Below are 18928 nucleotides of genomic sequence, written 5' to 3' on the forward strand. Positions count from 1 at the left end.
TTTTTGTTTTTTTGAGACAAGGTTTCTCTGTATATCCCTGGAACTCACTCTGTAGACCAGGCTGGCTACCTACCTCTGCCTCCCAAGTGCTGGGCTTAAAGGCATGCGCCACCACTGCCCAGCGAGGAACTATTATTAACAATATTGTTAATGGATATTAACCTCAACCATTATTAATTGTTGACTGACTTTATTGTTAATGGATATCTTTATTTCCACAAAGTGTCAGTCAAAAAATATAGCCCAGAATGGAAATGAGAAGGTGGAGGCAATGAAACAAAATGTAAATCAAAGGGAAGTCATCAAATAATAGGGACTCTGTAAGCTTCATAAACTCAAATATCATCCAGTGATAAATAAGATAAAATGTTAGGAGATGGAAGGACTACGTTCATGTAGTATTAAATGAGTGAAGTACACTGAAAAGGCTCTGTGCCATGAAGTTCCAAAAGCATGCCACACTATGAGCTGCAAATGCTGAACGCTAACGGCTGTGATTGCTATGGGTACCATGGGATTGGTTGGATAGAAAATGAAGGCTGTTTGGAATAGTGGGTCTGTTCTATGTGATAGTATTCACTTAAAACCACAGACACTGGGTGAAAGGGAATGTCCATGCAGGTTCATCGAATATGGTGGCGCTGTTTCTGATATAGAGGTTATGAAAATGGCAAAGCCATTGAAACCTCTATCCCTCCCATTTGCTTTTCTACAATTCATATTTGTATTCTGGAGAGATTTACAAAAATACTGTTTTCAGGTCTGGGAATGTAGCTCAGTTAGTCAGCTTGCCCAGCATGCTTTCATGGTGTGAGCTCTCTCACTGCATATGCTAAGGAAGGTGGAAACTACCTGAAATCCCACCAGCACCCAGGATACAGAAACAGGAAGATCTCTTGCAACATGAGAAGTTGAAAATCTGTTTATACTATTTGAGTCCCTGCCTCAAAAAGAAAACTAAATCAGAAATGAATATTTTTAAGAAGTGTCATTAGTTCCGTGTCACAGTTAAAAACTAAAAAACTAAAAAAAAGAAAAAAAAAGAAAAAAGATGATAGCCTACCATAAGCCTCAAAAGACAAACTATTCATTTGTGAATATTAATGCATATTATATACAAATGTCAAGAAGTTTTAGTTTGCACTTCATGGGGAAGCCTTACTTCTAAAGGCACTTATCACTGGAAGACAATGTTCTATGAGTCATCAATCTTTATGCATATTGCATATGGAGAGATAATAGCAGTTTTCTTTTGAAATTACATTTTAAAGAAAATTTTAGGTAGGTGATGTTGAAAGACAGCATCAGTCGCTATCATGATTATTATATTTACTGTTCATTATAGTGAATGTTCCCCTTAAAACAAAGGATGGACAGGATTGTGTGCATCTCAGAACAAAATATGCAACTCCCCAGATCAGTGGATACTCAACTGACTCAAAGCTTTAAGGGTGACGTCCACCAGGATAGCTTTCATCATCCCAGTTGAAATAGGAAGCAGGGAAAGCTGAAGTTCATCAATAGCCTCATTTTCTGGCATACCTTCTGTTTATAACTACACATCTGTGTTACTACAGAAGGATTATGGGAAAAAGCTCAGACATTTCTAACTTCTGACTTTTAGAGCTAGATACCTTACAAAATGCAATTACAGTCCTAAAAACAGTTTACTCACCTGTGATATGTGTTCTGTGCCGGTTCTTTACATGGGAGAATATAACCTCCCCGGACATGTAGATTTATTGTATCATAAGGAGCTGAAAACATTTGAAGTTTTCCTCTGACCTTTATGTCTTCCCCCTAGTAATGAGAAGAAAGGGGTGTGATAAATGACATAATCATTAATTTAAGATGTAAAAAAACACATTTATGAAATCAAATGTCACAATTTTCTACTGAAAAAAATGAACAAAACACACATTTTTAAAAAACCTTCTGATTTAATGTGTATCCTAAAGTCCTGGTTACACTTTCATTTCCAGATGTTATTTGATTTCAGATTTCCTATACATAGAAAGTGTAGATTTCACAAGCTCACAAAGAATGGAGAACTCCATTATTCTTAATGATCATTTTTGTATAGCCAAAAGAGGCAACAGAACTTTAGTCATATGGTATTCATTTCTGTGGCTATTTGCCAAAATAAATCAAGTGTACCATGGTATGTTAGTTTATTTCAAATATAATTAATTGCATATAAACAATTCAAAATTTTTAAATGAAAAAATACACAGATATATAAATTATAGGAATGTGTGTGTATGTGTATGTTTAGTTAACTTCACAAAATCCTTCCAAAACTTACTGTATGGTAGTCAAACCATCTAGCTTTGGGAACATAACCACTCACACTGGTCCAGAACTGGAATTGAAAAAGAAAGTCGGTGAAATAATCTGAAATAAAATCCTATCATTTTGATAATACAACACATGATCATACTTACAGGTTCAATGACAGGAGTTACCATAAAAGCTGGACCCCACAGGAACTGCCTGTATATTTCCCAGGTTTCCTTTTCTTCAAAGAACCTTGACAAAAGAATCACAAATAATTCAACTAAACTGAAGCATTTAATTTCTTCTGAACAATATAAAATGTTTAGTGAGATCCTAGTTTGCTGTAATTTTTCTTGTTTTTGTTTTGTTTTGTTTTTTATTTTTTTATTTTTATTTTTTAGATTTAATTGAAAACCATGCTCAAAAATATTTAGAACAGAAGGCACTTTTATTACTTGGAAAGCAATGTTGAGCAGTACAGACTTTATGAGTAAAACCAAAATCCAGGACAGCTCCAGAGAAGCAACCTCCAGATGCTCCAATCTCCTGTCACAGATATAGATACTTCTACTGAGCCTGATCCTCCTGACCTGTCCTAAGATGGCTCCACAGACCCTGGACAGCAGGAAACAGCCAACTCTCCTAAGACTGGACAAACATCCCCCATACCCATCCTTCTAGGTTCCTTTGAGACAAGTCTGCCCCAAAGCCAGCCAGAAGTAATCAGATATTACAACTACCTTATTCTCTGTCACCTCTTTTTATTTTTTTCCTTTTAAATTAAACTAAAACAGGGGGATGTTAGCATTCTGTATAAACTCTACCCCCAGTTACCTTGCAACACAAGGTAGCCCTGACCCACTATAAAAGGGCTGCTGGTCCTCTCGCACCTCTCTTATTCTTCTCTTTCTTCTTTCTTGCACTTGTTCTTCACTTCCCATTCCCTTCCCGGCCCCTCTCTCTATGTGCTCATGATCAGTCTCTATTTCTTTACTCTCTGCCTCTCTCTGTCTTTCTCTGCCTCTACTACCCTCCCCATGCCCTGAACAAACTCTATTCTATACTAAAAAAACAAAAACAAACAAAAATAAAAAAGATTGTTAAATATTTGTACAATTTAATAACAAGTCACTATGGAGGAGAGTTTATAGAAGAGAGTTAATACAGGTACTCAAATATTAACTTTGTCTAATAAATAACAAAACGAAAGCAGCAATGAGAGACAGCTGGCAAAAAGATTATAAAACTTTCACTGAAGAATTTTTAAGACAAGATGTGTAGGTTTATATCTATAATCTGAGGAAAGATGACTGCCAGGAGATGAAGAAAAATCACTGGGGTGGGAGAGAGTGAGGAGAGGGGAAAGATTGTTTATCTCAAAGCTCTTCTTTTTTTTTTCTTTTTTAGATATTTTCTTTATTTACATGTAAATTTCTCCATTCCCAGTTTCCCCTCCAGAAAACAAAGAAACAAACAAAAACAACAAAAACAAGCCCCTGTTGCCTCCCCCTTTCCCATGCCTGCCACCCCGCCCTCTCCCACTGGCCCTGTGAAGGTTCAAAGCTCTTCTTATTGGCTGACACACCATTATGTCATCAAAGATTCTTGCATATGTAAGTTGGTTTCTAATACTGAAAATAAATGATCATAGGAAAAAAATTAGGAAATTAGCCAATGTTATGCTGTTGAAATTGAACATTAGGTTTAGTTTTGCTTTTATTTCATTAGCAACCAAGCATAGTGGTAAACTGGCTGCTGGGGTTTAGTCCTATCTGAACTTGCTGTGAAACAACGGCTGAAGCACTCTTGACAAAAGAACTGTTCAGAATCCATAATCAAAGCCTCAAATGTTAGAACTGCAAACAGATTAGCCTTATAAGGAGTGTTAGTAGATGGTGAGAGGAACAGTGGGGCAGCGGCAGGCAGGTGAGTTAAGAACACAACCTCCATGTTCCTCGAATGGAGGTGTACCTTTTCTTGCTACAAATTTTATTTGTTTTTTCTAAATATACTTTCCTTGAGATTTTATTTTGTGTTTTAGTCATATTCGCAACTGCTAATTGCTTCTAATTATCACATCCTTTTATTGCACTCCCAACCCTTTCTCCACTTTATTATAAAATCCCATTGTGTCCAAATACTGCTGCCTATATAGTGTGCCTATGACTATCCCCTAGAGCATGTTTAACCCACCAGAAGCTAGGCACATAAACCTGACTCTCCATCTGCTACAACTCATCTCTTACTAAGAGTTCCTCAGACAGGAGCAGGATTTCCTGTCTATTTTCCCATCTAATGTTTGGATTTTTGGCTGGAGTGAGCTTGCAGAAACTTTTTTCCCCCCAGAGTAATTTATTCAGTTTTCAAAATGTAGGTACAGATAAACGTGTTATAATTGGGTGCAAAGTATGCTGGCATAAAGTTCATGTGTTAATTTCAGGTTTTTAAATTGTGCAAACTGTTTTCAGTGGGGAGATGATACTTCATTCTGCTCCCACAGTGAATCAAGTCAGTCTACACTGCATAGCTAAGCCATTGAGGTTTTTTTTTTTTAATTTTTTATTAGATATTTTCTTTATTTACATTTCAAATGATATCTCCTTTCCCGGTTTCCCCTCCAAAAAAACCAACCAAACAAAAAACCCTGTCCCATCTCCTCTCTCCTTTTTCTCTAACCTACCCTCTCCTGCTTCCTAGCCCTGGCATTCCCTTACTGAGGTATAGAACCTTCACAGGACCAAGGGCCTCTCCTCCCACTGATGAGTGAGGTAACCCAATCACAAAAGAACACACATGGTATGCACTCACTGATAAGTGGATAGATATTAGCTCAGAAGCTCGGAATACCCAAAGTACAATCCATAAACCACAAGAAACTCAAGAAGGAGAAAGACCAAAGTGTGGATACTTTTATCCTTCTTAGAAGAGGGAAAAAAATACCCATGGAAGGAGTTGTAGAGACAAACTATGAAGCAGAGACTGAGGAAGGATAATCCAGAGACTTCCCCACCTGGAAATCCTTCCCATATTCAATCATCAAATCCAGACATTATTGTGGATGCCAGCAAGTGCTGGCTGATAGGAGCCTGATATTGCTGTCCCCTGAGTGGCTCTGCCAGTGCCCGACTAACACAGAAGTAGAGGCTCACAGCCGTCCATTGGAATGAGCACAGGGTTCCCAGTGAAGGAGCTAGGGAAAGGACCCAAGGAGCTGAAGGGCTTGCAGCCCCTTAGGACGAACAACAATATGAACTAACTAGTACCCTCAGAGCTCCCTGGGACTAAACCACCAACCAAAGAGTATACACATGGTGGGACTCATGGCTCCAGCTGCAGAATCTTTTGAGAACACTGTCTGAGCAGTGTTCTGTGAACTGTGAGTTCCTATGTACAGCTTCCCTGTTGTGTGTGGAAAACCCTGTTCTCCTGTGGCCATCTACAGTCTCCCTGGCTCTGACAATCTTTCTACCTATCACACAATAATTGCTGAGCTTTAAGAGGTAGAGGTATCCCATTTAGGGCTGGGTATACTGCAGTTTCTTAGTTGCTACGTCTTTTAATCTTCAATCCAACGTGAAGGCATACAACTGAAATTTATGATTTTAATCATTTTGAGTATTAGCTCTTAAGTTATAAGAGACAGTTGTGACTTTTTATTAGTTTATCATTAGTGAAATCTGGAGGCCACCTTATTTAATTACTCAGAACAGGAGATTTGAGATGCAAACTGCCTCATGAATAAGTTAAAGAGATTATTTTAAAGTATTATTTGTTTAACAATTAGGGGATTTTATATGCTAACTGAATACATATGTAGACTTATTAGAATTAATTATGTAAACTCTTTATTAGCTCAAAGTATATAATAAAGCATCTATGAATTATTTTACTATAGTCAATAATAGATTAGTCAAATGCTACTCATTTAAGAAAAAAATTAATTCACACTTACTCATGCATTAGAGGTCTGATGACCGTTCCACCATGAACATGGGCTTCATGCATCTGTGTGTAGAAATAGGGCAGCAAAGTGTATCTGATTTCTAAAACTTTCCTTGACATTTCAGCAAAAGTTTCATTCCAGGAAACAGGATCTTGCCTCTGAAACAAAGCACAATGCAACAGTACATTATTAGAGAATAAAAGTAGCACATTATTAATAATGTTATGTTCTATATACTATCTTTATGAAAATCTCCAATTCTGTTTTATATGAGAAATGAAAGTGGTAGAATATTACTATTTTAATAAGATAATGAAAATTAAGTCCGAAGCTTGATTTGATGTAGGTAAACCATACAAAGTATAGTTCATATTTTAAAAGATGATAAATATATTGTCAGCTATGGTCGTACTCAATTTTGATATGTGAAATCTAGAAAAGAAATGATATGGTTTGTTAGACAAATGTGGCCTGAAATACCAAGAGATAAGTGGAGATCACCGTATTAGCCTCACACATCACCATAAAGTCTCAAGTGAAATGAACATATTAATATACTATAAATATCACAGGAAGAATGTGCACACTAATCTTGAATGTATTTCAGTCTCCTTTGGAATATCCACTTCATGTCAAAGGAATATTATCAATGGTGCAATACTACTTCATAAATATCCTCACCTGTATTCTCCATAACTCATAATTATTTGACTTTAACACATTTTAAATATAAATTGATATAAATAAATCATATTATAATATAATGAAACATTAGAATATAGTCTAAATATTTAAGCATATATATATATATATATATATATATATATATATACTCCATAAATATTCCTTAAACCACTCCCTATCCACACAATTCTTAATACCTGTCCTTTTTCTCCAGTGTGGTAATATCCTAAATTAGTAACAGATTTCTATCAAATGCTCATAGTTCTTGAAAATTTCTCCATAGTTTGTTTGTCTTTAAAACAACTTCAAAGTGTAGTCCTAACTTGCTTTGTATCCTTGTAATTTGATTATTAAGAAAATAAATCCACTCCCCCTAGTTAAAGCAAAACTTGAATAGTACAAAATTTCCTCAACACATCTGTTAAGTCATAAATGTGCTACTATTATGTCTTTCTGATACTTTCTATTGTTAACCTTGGACTGACAAGCTTTCTGATCAATTCTTTTCTCTGCAAATTAAAAGTTTATCACCAGATAGTGTACAGTAGCATATTGCCTCTTACTGTTCACAGTCTTCCATTAAATTACTCACTGTCTAACATAACACTAAAAATTCTATACAAACAAATTAATAACTCTCAGACATTGCCACTACACAGAAATCTGCTCCTACTAATCATGCTATATTTTCTTGTTTCTCAATTTCTAAACTTGCTTTTTCAATATTTGCTTTTAGATCTTCCTATTTCATCCATTATTGCAAATGTGTCATACTTCTAATCAATTTAGTTTCAAGTTGAAATTTTTGTTGTAACTCTGTCCCAGTTTGAAATGCATTCTATGCTAAGATATTTTTTCCCCTAACTCTTGCAAAATCATAGTGTATATGTTCTGTAAGCAAGCCATGTTTTCTGGGTACAATTCAGTCCATACTTACTACAACTTCATAAATATTAAAAGATTTGACGTATTCATTTATAACATTGTCAAGTAAAATATAATTGAAGTGTCAACAAACAATATAAGGCTGCATAGGGAAAAATACATTCAACAAAATTGACATAAATGTAGTAATTACATACTCTAGTAAATTGAATGTTGTGATTTCTTGCATATGGATAAAAGGCTCCAACTTGCATCCAACGAGCACAGAGTTGGTATTCTGAATCGTTAAAGAAACCACAGATATCTGCTCCAACCTAAAAGATAGTTATATTTAATGCATATCAAGGACTGTTTCTAAATATGTATAGACTGCAAATATAAATTAAACAGATCTACTTACATATGGTATCCCAAAAAGATTAAATTCCAGCATACCTAAAAATTAGAATAAAATGTTCCATTGATATTTTCATTTATTTTAGTATTTTACCTTTATTACAAAGATGGTCTCTTTGTATATCGATTTTTAGAAGTGAAATATTTTGGTGTTAGTAAATTATTTTCTTACAAAACTTAGAATAGTTGTTATTGTACTTATGAGTGTAATGATATTCTTAAAAATAAGAGATCACATGTGTTAAGATAATAGGACTATAACATAATTTAAGCACAAATAAGCTCTCATCATAACAGTGGCACAAGACTACGTAGCAGTGCTTTGTTTTCATTTTATTTCTTAAAATAAATGTTTTTTTGCTAGTCTTTATCCATTTGTTTTGCCGTATGGAACGAACAAAACTGCTTTTATTAAGTAATACAATGAATGAGAACTTCAACAAAATTTAATACATATAATTTCTCATCTCTTTGGTAAAGATATTCTAAGTGTGGTTTGAAGGAATCTATCATTACACAATAATGTTTAATTCTAGAATCAAAAGAGTAATTGTCTATTCATGGTTTGAAATGTACAGCCTTTTGCCATATATTTAGTGTCAGTGAATACTTTAGTTTTATGTTTTTTTTCTTTACCATCTCTCAGTAAGTTGTATTCTCTAGCAGATAATATGTACTAATTTCTTTCTTTGCTTTAGAATAGTGTCTCTTCAAGCTATTGCAAGTTGGGCCTGGAAGCAATCCAAATGGTTAAAGATATTTCTATTGAAATAAACTAGCTGAGTGTCATCAGTCATTTACTGCTCTAGAGTATCTTTGATTATATCTGCCTGACTAGAGAAATTCAGTGGTGTCCTAGTTCATAAAAATTACGTTTATATTTTAATTCTTACAATTTAGTGATGATATTTACCTAGTACAAGACAAAATAAATATTTTCTTGAAAAGTATAAAACATACTGATAGAAGATAAATATCACATACCAATGAGTGATTTTTCCAAATTCTCCCAGTTTGCATAATTGTCTCCAAGCCAATGTCCCCCCCATCGACCAGCTGTGGGATATGTGGACCGAGAAATGACTATCCCTCTAAGACCAGTGGTGTTCTGTAATGCACTGTAAAATGCAGACATATGTTCCATATTTACATCATTGATTTTCCTTAAATATTTCCTTTTTTGTTTACTTTTTAAAAAAGAGTTTCTTTTTGTAATCCTCACTGCTCAGGAACTTGCATTATATATCAGAATGGTCTCAAACTCAGATATCTGCTTTCCAGGTGCTGGAATTAGAAACTTGTGTCATGACACAACCTTATGAAAACATACTATTTATTTGCTTTATAGTACAGGTTTCCTGTTACAGGTAACACTTCACTCAAGATATACTAAAACCCTTCCAGGCATGACAGGCATTTTTTTTTTTCTCTTCTAACATTTACTAGAGTGACATGTACATTTAACATGAAAATTTTCTTTTTAAAATTTCAACCAATGTGAATTAACTATAAATGACATTAAATAAGCTAATAATCAAATAGAGCATATAAGTCTAAATGTATGACTCAATGTAGCTTACCTTCTCAGTTATAACATCCATATTTTTGTACATATGACTCTGAAGAATATAGTTGCTAAAGCACTCTTTGCATAACAGATTAGAGAGAATGGGAAACTTTAATGGTTTACTTGTTTTTTTAAAAAAGCAATCATTGTACTTTAGTTCTACAATTTATCGCTAGTCAGATCTCATCAAAAAATGGATTTTACAAATGCGTTTATAATTATTCTTCTCTTTCTCTTCTATCCTTAGAGAGTAGTGTTAATGACTTTGACTATTAAAATATATTTCAGCTTAAAACATATGCAAAGATACATTAATTTGCACTATCTGTATCTTTTTTCACTTTTCATTTTTCATCTTTCAACATGCAAGTACTTACTTATCTCTGTCTCTGATAAGCATATATATATATGTATATATGACATATACATACATATGACATATATATATATTAGCATATATGTATATATAGCATATACATACATGGGATACACATATATGTGACATATCACATATACTAGCACACACACACACACACACACACACACATATATATATATATATATATATATATATATATGAATGACACAGACATGGACATATAACATTAAAATGGCCTAAAATTCTTTGGACTAACATGAAAAAATAAAAAAACCAATAATATCATTATAATGATAAGTAGACTGGCAGATTTCTTACCTGATTGAGACAAATGAATTTTTATTTTTAATTTATGAAAGAAGTAATTTACAAAGAACAATTGAAATGGAAAGAAATTTCTCAAGACTCAAGTATGAAAGCTTGAAGCTATTATCATCAATATAAATTGAACCAGCAAAGCAGAGGAGAAAAGTAGAAACATCACTTACTCCAGAGTGGGTTTTATTTGTGACCATCCATATAAATTGTGTACATCATAATGCAAAACTGATGATCCATCACTAAGGATATGTTCTGTTTCCATGCACATGGTTCGGAAATGTAACCCCTCACCTCTTTTAGTGAGTTCTGGGAAAAATCAGAGAAAATATAGTAATACTTTGAAGACCATGACTTGAAATATGCAGCTTATAACTACATATGCATTAATTTAAATTTTCAGATTTGTTTTATTAATGACATAAAAGTTTCTCATGAAGTACAAAATAATGTTTAAATTCATGATTAAAATGGATACTAATGAACACGGGCTCAGTATCACAATGATCGCTCAAAACATTCAACAATTTGTTATGGTAAATATGTGAAAAATCTGTTCTTAAAAATATTCTGAAACATTATACACCTCAGTTAGCTATATTCACCTAATGTGCCATAGTAAACGCATATACTTTGTACCAAATGTTAAAATTCGATCCAGTCATGTGTTCTTAGGGTAAAGAAATTATGAGATTTTAATTAATGATTTTAATCATTTGTACACTTTGTATATACCAATGTTAATTATCTGTAGTGATCTGTAGAATAGTACATGAAACTTTAAAAATACCTAAAATATAAGTACACTGTTAGTTGCCTACGATTGTTAAAATTTTCTTTTGATTTCTTATGTATGTGCACATGTCTATGAGTACGTGCTCATGGAGGCCAAAAGTAGTGTTGGATTCTCTGGACCTGGGTTATTACAGTGTTTAGCTATTGCAGGAGAGTGCTAAGAACCAAACTTTGGTTCTCTGAAAGAGCAGTAGGCACTCTACCATTAACTCATCTCCCCATTGCTAAAAATTCTATTGCTTTTTATTCACTCAAATAACAAATATAGATTGATTACATTGTTATTAAAATAATCAACTTGGAGCACAAGTCTCAGAACCAAAGCTGCTCTTGTCTTCAACAAACTTTGTGTTTGCTACCTCCTTTCAGACATTCTCTGTCACCAAACCACAAGTGGCAGAAAATGACAACTTTCTTCCATTTTCCCCTTTCCAGGAAAAATTGCTAAGCAATTTTTAATGATGAAAGGAATTAAGTAATTCAATTTAGAAAATTCTTCTAAAACCATAACAAAAAGTTGAGTTAAGTTAGAATTATGTGTACAGAAATTTACTTTTACTTTTATCTTCAAAAAAGTATTGAGTTCTTGGATATTGGACATGTGTTTGGACATGTTTGTCTGTGTGACTGACCATTGAAATTTTAGGATAAATTTATAATTACTATAACTTGAGGTCTGCATAAACAATAAGCAATACTAATGATACAATATTATAAAAAAGTATAGAATTCAAATTGTACCTGGGAAATAAGGTGGATAATTTAGTATATCATTTCTACATTTATTTGTAACTGTTCCATTTACAAAGCTGGAAGGCTCATTCATATCCTTAAAGAGAAAACAACAAGTTGAATAGAATAATTTGGTAGCACCAGTTTCTAATTCCAGAACTCAGGAGACTGACTCGGTACTGTCATTATCGTTAGGCAGTGGGTGCTATCTGGGAAGTAGAGAGTACTATAGTAATTAATTTGGAGTGTTCGAGTAAAAATAAGTTAAAGGGTTTTGAATTTCCTTTTGTTTTCTCCATATTTCAAAATTATAAAACATTTCATTAAAATGCCTTGTTTAGCTCAGAATTTTCAAAGGGACTTCTATAATTTATGCCTCATTAGAGAAACAGAAAGTACTGTATTTTTCATATAGATTTATGCAAATAAGACTGAATTGAATATTATGCTCCTATGATATAATTTATGATTATATGTGTCTTATAACCTCCACTCCCTCTAACCCTACTTCAAACTGACAAAAATTGTTTTATGTTTGAAAACACAAGATGTGTAGTTTACAATGTAAACAACGTCAAAGGGAATCTTTATACTGAATTTCAGCCATAGGGCCAATAAGCGACAAGTAGCCCCTCTACTCAGCACATGGATTAGAGTCTCTGTAATCAAGCAAAATGGACAGATACTTTAATAACTCTCATGAAATAATTTACACCCCTTGAGAAAAAAATTATCTTTTCTGATCCACATTTAGTACTCAGGGACATGTTTATGAAGTATTTCTTACACTTCAAATGTTTGAATATCAAATAAACAATTTTGAATCATATATTATGTATCATGGGATTTTGTAGCCTATAGGTATGTTCATACATTAAATTTCCTTAGTTAAAGTATAAGTAAATGCTATTATCCATGTTCAAGGTATTGCAACAATCAATCCCAATCAAAAAAGCTGGACAAGCACTTTGTACATTCTCCTGCATTAAATATTTACCTATAGAAATGCAGATTCCTTTTATCTCAAAACTACACTGATAAAATTTGTAACAAGATCATAAAGTTTCTTCTAAGATAAAGAAGACTTCTGAGAGACATTACCTCTGTTAATATTTGAGTATTCCATTTTTGCACTAAGTAAAATAAAGTGAGTGGTTAATGTATTTTTCATAATTAAAAACAGTGGCTACTTTGGCTACTTTCTCAAGTGGAAAAACCCAGGAAGTAACAGTCATACATATATATTGAAAACTGAAAGGTCTATTCTAGGCTCTTTTGTATAACAAAATGTTCAGCAACAAAGGAGTGAGCTAAGCGACCAGGCTACATAGGCATTACTATATTTGCAAGACAACTACAGAATAAATAAAAGAAAAACACATCTTAAAATCTCACGTACAATCCACAAGCCATCAAACTTCATTTTTTCGTTGTAGAAATCATAAACTTCTCTTGCCCACCACTCTGATGTGGAATTCCTAAAGAAGTCTGGAAATGCTACATGTGCTCTGGAAGCCTAAACAAAAGAAAACGGAGATGCATGCTCTTATTGAAAAAGTCCTCAGAGAACATGTATATATGACCAGAACTTCGTTTTTAGATTCTCTAATGACACATGAGTAATGATTAATCTAGTTTCTCTCCAACATCCCATGGCAATGAAGACAGGGATGAAAGTTCAAAGAGGAGGAAAGTGTTCCTCCCAGTCTCAAGTTGGTGATGAGAGAACAGCTCATGGATCTTGTGTAAAACAGGCTACACAATTCCATTAATCCGAGGAGGCTGATGACTACAAGGACTTTTTTTTTTTTTTTTGATAAAATAGAGCAGCTTCATATATGAATCACAGGGGTTGTGTAAGCTCAAGCCACATGAAATCCAAACAGAAATAGGAAGTGTGCACAAAACCGCAACCCGCAAATTGAGGAGGTTTTGGCTATTGAGGTTTACTGGGAGAAGGAGAACCAGGTAAAAACTCTGACTTTTGGGACAGCTTGTGTCTTAAAACCTATTTTCTATAAGATAAGCATGATAATACTTTGCTTTTAATCACCACAGAATCTAGGAGTAGTATGCTGAGTGATACAGGGTAATCAGAGGAAAGTAAAGTAAAGTAACATTATAATAACATCTCATGTTAAGTCAATGAAAAAAAAAGAACTCAAAAGAAAAGGATGTGGATTGATCCTAAGTATGGTCGTGGAGAAAGTTTATTTTAGATTATGGGAGAGCATAGCCACAGACAGGGGAATCCTGGAGAGTATGGAGTGGACATGATCATGAGCTATGTGAGGAGAAGGGTGGGGAAAATGGGAGGTAAAGGAGAGTCAGGGAGCAGTTACAGCAGGTTACATAAACAAAGAAAGCTAGGGAAAAGGCAGCCCAGCTTCTGGGTTGGAAAAGTCCAGGGTTGGGTGTGGGTTATACCAGCTAGAGGGCCCTGTAAGCAGTGAGAAGAGATTCCAGCTAGAGCCTGGTGAGTTAGGCTCACTTTGATATGTTAAATAGTTGTCTTAACCTTTTGACCTGAGTTTGAAACCCAACATTAAATTAAAACCAGAAGCTAATAGAAAAGAAAGTGTGGAAGAGCCTCGAGCACATAGGCACGGGAGAAAATTTCCTGAACAGAACACCAATGGCTTGTGCTGTAAGACCAAGACTTGACAAATGGGACCTCATTAAATTTCAAAGCTTCTGTAAGGCAAAAGCTCAGGTGACAGCAGATGCTGGCAAGATTGTGGAGAAAGAGGAACACTCATCCATTGCTGGTGGGATTGTAAACTGGTACGAACACTCTGGAAATAAGTTTAGCGGTTCATCAGAAAATTGGACATAGTACTACCTGAGGACTCAGCTATAACACTTTTGGGTATATACCCAGAAGATGCTCCACCATGTAATAAGGACACATGTTCCACTATGTTCATAGGAGCCTTATTTATAATAGCCAGAAACTGGAAACAACCCAGGTGTTCCTCAACAGAAGAATGGATACAGAAAATGTGGTACATCTACACAATGGAGTACTACTCAGCTATTAAAAATGAATTCATGAAGTTCTTAGGCAAATGGATAGAACTAGAAAATATCATCCTGAGTGAGGTAACCCAGTCACAAAAGAACACACATGGTATACACTCACTGATAAGTGGATATTAGGCCAGAAGTAGGGAATACCCAAGATACAATTCACAGACCACATGAAGCTCAAGAAGAAAGAAGACCAAAATGTGGATACTTAAGTCCTTCTTAGAAGGGGGAACAAAATGCATTGGGAGGAGATACAGAGACAAAGTTTGGGGCAGAAACTGAAGAAAAGGCCATCCAGTGATTTTCCCACCTATGGATCCATCCCATATCCAGTCCTCAAATCCAGACACTATTGTGGATGCCAACAAGTGCTTACTGACAGGAGCCTTGTATAGCTGACTCCTGAGAGGCTCTCCAGTGCCTGACAAATAAAGAAGTAGAGGCTCACAGCCATCCATTGGACTGAGTACAGGGTCCCCAATGAAGGATCTAGAGGAAGAACCCAAGGAGCTGAAGGGATTTAAGCCCCATAGGAGGAACAACAGTATGAACCAATCAGTAGCACCAGAGCTCCCAGGGTCTAAACCACCAACCAAAGAGTACACGTGGAGGGATCAGCTGTATATGTAGCAGAGGATGGTCTTGTGGGACATCAATGAAAGGAGATGCCCTTGGTCTCGTGAAAGCTTGGTGCCCCAGTGTAGGGGAATACCAGGACAGGTAAGCAGGAGTGGGTGGGTTAGTGAGCAGGGAGAGGGGGATGGAATATGGGGGTTTTGGAGGGGATAAAATTTGCAGTGTAAATGAAGAAAACATCTAATAAAGAAGAAAAGAGAAGAAAAGAAAATTCTAAATGTGATTTAAAACTTACAATCCGTCATCTAGTTACTCCTAAAACTTCATATATAGGAAAAGTTAGATAAAGACAATGGAAAACAATCCAAAAGAAAATGTTTTTTAAAAGCTTCCTCCTTTTAAAGGAAAATCAAGTAAATGCTAATATGACATTTAATTTGAAAATCTGATTTTTGGAATTTAGCAATACGAGACTTACATTAACAGCTTCATCTTCTGTTATAGTCTCATCTATGGTAATATTAGGTAAATCTGGCCAAACCTGTAAAACAGTAGTAATGGAATAATAGTTCAAGATGAATAGGGTATGATGTTGTCGTATTAGAAGCATCATCTTACTTTTATATTGCTTTTCCCTTAGTCCCTGTACTTATACCTTAAACATTTCTTTTTACAGTACTTTTAAATCTAGAGAAAAGAACATCTAAATTATGTGTATTTTCTTCATCCATATTCCCTAAAATTTAGCATGTACTATAACCACTGTGAATGTGATGTGATCGATTAACTGGTATTCACCCTATGCTTGCACTCAATGCTTTTATCACAAATATCATAACTTGGATCCAACAACAACAATGACAATGACCAAAGAATAGGAACAATTAGACATATTTAATAAATTATGTCATTAACATAAGAATTTTTAAAATTTATTCTATTTTAAATGTTATTAGATTTTTCTTGAATATTAAAGAAAAAAATCTTCCTAATCAAGAGACATAGAAGAGGCCCAAGGTTCTAGGAAGTGTGCTTTTCACAGAAGTCAGAGAAAACAACTAACCCTGACCCACAAGCCTTAAAGCCCTGAGGTGGCAAAAATGAGCAGTTCGACTTATTTCTCTTTCAGCCCAATTTGTACAGAAAAACATTTTGCATGTCCGGGAAACCATTATCTCTCTCCTTCCTACTACAGGCTACAGTCTCTGACTCTGGAAGCAAGTTATCCTGCACCTCCCAGATTCTCTTGCTGGTTCTCCCCACACCAGCGAAGCTCTGATCTTGCTATAGAGGTCAATCAGTTTTTAGTCTTTTAATTCCCCCATTCTATTTAATCCTTAAAAATACTATATGGAAATCAAATCCAAACATTTCAATAATTCACTTGGATCTCAGTATTACTGTTTGTAAGGTTCAGTGAATAACTTTCCTTATTCACTTTAGTCAGAGTTTAGTCCTCAAACAAAATAACAACAAAACCCAAACCATTACTATTTTTATCAATAAGGTGCTTTTTGAGAAAGTAAGACTACATAACTATTCATCACAGCATAACATCGGGAGGAGTCATTCCACTATGGGAAGTTTCATTATAAAACACAAAACAGACTTAAACATTTAATAAAACACAATTTAATGGTAAAATATTTAGTTTTAGGATTTATATGAATTTCTTATTTGTGCCTAATAATTCAGATCTAGATCAGATAGTATGTATAATGTTTTAATTATTAAATATTTATTTTATCTTTAATTCTGAATGTTTTAAAAATATTTAATGAAATAAATTATCTAGCATTTTCAAAATTATCCAGGTAAACAATATTGAGTTACCTTTGCCCAACAAATGTCATTTGTGTTAGGCCATTTGACAAAAACATCTTTTTCTATTCCTCGTTCAAAGGCAGGGTAGGGCTGTGTTTCATTTCCTGAAATTGCTGGATCCTGAGATTAAATGAACAATACAAATTTAAAACAAATAACAAACTCAGTAAATCTCCAATGTGTTGGGTGGTCAATCAGAGACACTGTAACTTTCCACCTTTGCATTATCACAACTTCTGCTCCCATTTGAAGAAATGGCCAAACACCAGTACCACATCTAGATTCTGAAAACTTCTCAAAACCATCAGTTAGGAACTCAAGCAAGCTTATTAAGTACTTTTTGGTTTCATTTTTACATGATGAATATTTTTTCAGTTGTCTAGGAAGCTCTATAAAATATATTTTTAAACTTACCTTTCCACTGATTATTTTTATTCATCCCAGAGGAAACCAAATTTTAAATGAGAAAAACAAAAGAAGAAATTCAAAAGAGCATCTAAAATTTATATAGGAACAAAAATATCCAGTCTCATTTGTCTAAGTTGAAGCCATTTACGACTAGAGTGGTGAGGAAAGCACATTTTGCGTTTAATATCTGTCACTTTCCTTTGTATTTTTATACATAGAACTTATTCTCAGGTAGCTGGGAATAGCCCAAGTAAATAAAATATAATATTAATAGGAAAAAAGTCAGTAGGTAGGAGTAGAGTTTGAAAATTGTTTTCATTATTTAAATTTGTATTTATGTATGGTTTGTGTGTGTGTGTGTGATGTGTGTGTGTGTGTGTGTGTGTGATGTGTGTGTGTGTGTGTGTGTGATGTGTGTGTGTTTGTGTATGTGATGTGTGTGTGTGTGTGTGTGTGCGTATCACTTCCATGGATGCTGAAGGGCTCAGAAGAGACCAAAACTGTGCTTTTCCTAAAAAAGAGAAAGTTCTCTTAATTAGTGAGTCATCACAAGAATCCAAGTCCAAAGGTGACCTCCTTTTACTTTTGAAAGTCTTTCATACTCTCATTTTAGAAAAGTAAATACAAACAAACAATAGAATTCCCTTAAAAATTGGTACTGACCAGTATAATAATATATTTCATTCCCTCGCTTCTTATTTTGTCAACAAACTGAGGAAGAGTCTTGAATCGTTCACCAATTGTGAAGTCTAGTTGCCTTTCCATATAATTGATGTCTGTATACTGAACATCCTAAAATAGAAAATAATAACAATTTGGAAGAATTCTTTGGAGGTTATGCCTTGTATCACCTGTGTAGTAAGATCTGTATTAAAGAATTTTGAAATGGTGATAAAGAGTGAAAAATAGACTAAGAACAATTTTATATGCATGATTGACTTAGTCAATGGTTCAATAATCATTTTATCTGTGAAGTAAACATTCTAAATAAAAAATTACTTCAATATTGGAGTCCATTGAAAATAGAGACAAAAGGATTTTAATACTATAAAATTGTGGTAATATGGTCACTTAGAAACTGAAATTTCAATGCATATACAATAAATGCTTTTAT

The 18928-nt window shown here is 34.2% G+C and overlaps 1 protein-coding gene across 1 annotated transcript in view; it reads right to left on the reverse strand.

Annotated features, from left to right (window-relative positions):
• The window catches only part of Si (sucrase-isomaltase), a 72171-nt gene that overhangs the window by 5873 nt on the left and 47370 nt on the right, over nucleotides 1-18928 (reverse strand). The window contains exons 32-44 of the mRNA XM_031376029.1: nucleotides 18478-18606; nucleotides 17416-17526; nucleotides 16061-16123; nucleotides 13376-13492; nucleotides 11986-12073; nucleotides 10620-10758; nucleotides 9170-9303; nucleotides 8190-8224; nucleotides 7987-8103; nucleotides 6230-6378; nucleotides 2445-2529; nucleotides 2306-2362; nucleotides 1676-1800 (exon numbers count right to left, since the gene is read on the reverse strand). Of these exons, the coding sequence (XP_031231889.1) occupies nucleotides 1676-1800; nucleotides 2306-2362; nucleotides 2445-2529; nucleotides 6230-6378; nucleotides 7987-8103; nucleotides 8190-8224; nucleotides 9170-9303; nucleotides 10620-10758; nucleotides 11986-12073; nucleotides 13376-13492; nucleotides 16061-16123; nucleotides 17416-17526; nucleotides 18478-18606 (1349 nt within the window). The remainder of the gene's footprint in view (nucleotides 1-1675; nucleotides 1801-2305; nucleotides 2363-2444; nucleotides 2530-6229; nucleotides 6379-7986; nucleotides 8104-8189; nucleotides 8225-9169; nucleotides 9304-10619; nucleotides 10759-11985; nucleotides 12074-13375; nucleotides 13493-16060; nucleotides 16124-17415; nucleotides 17527-18477; nucleotides 18607-18928) is intronic.

Source organism: Mastomys coucha, unplaced genomic scaffold (genome assembly GCF_008632895.1).
Source record: "Mastomys coucha isolate ucsf_1 unplaced genomic scaffold, UCSF_Mcou_1 pScaffold16, whole genome shotgun sequence".
NCBI classification, from domain to species: Eukaryota; Metazoa; Chordata; class Mammalia; order Rodentia; family Muridae; genus Mastomys; species Mastomys coucha.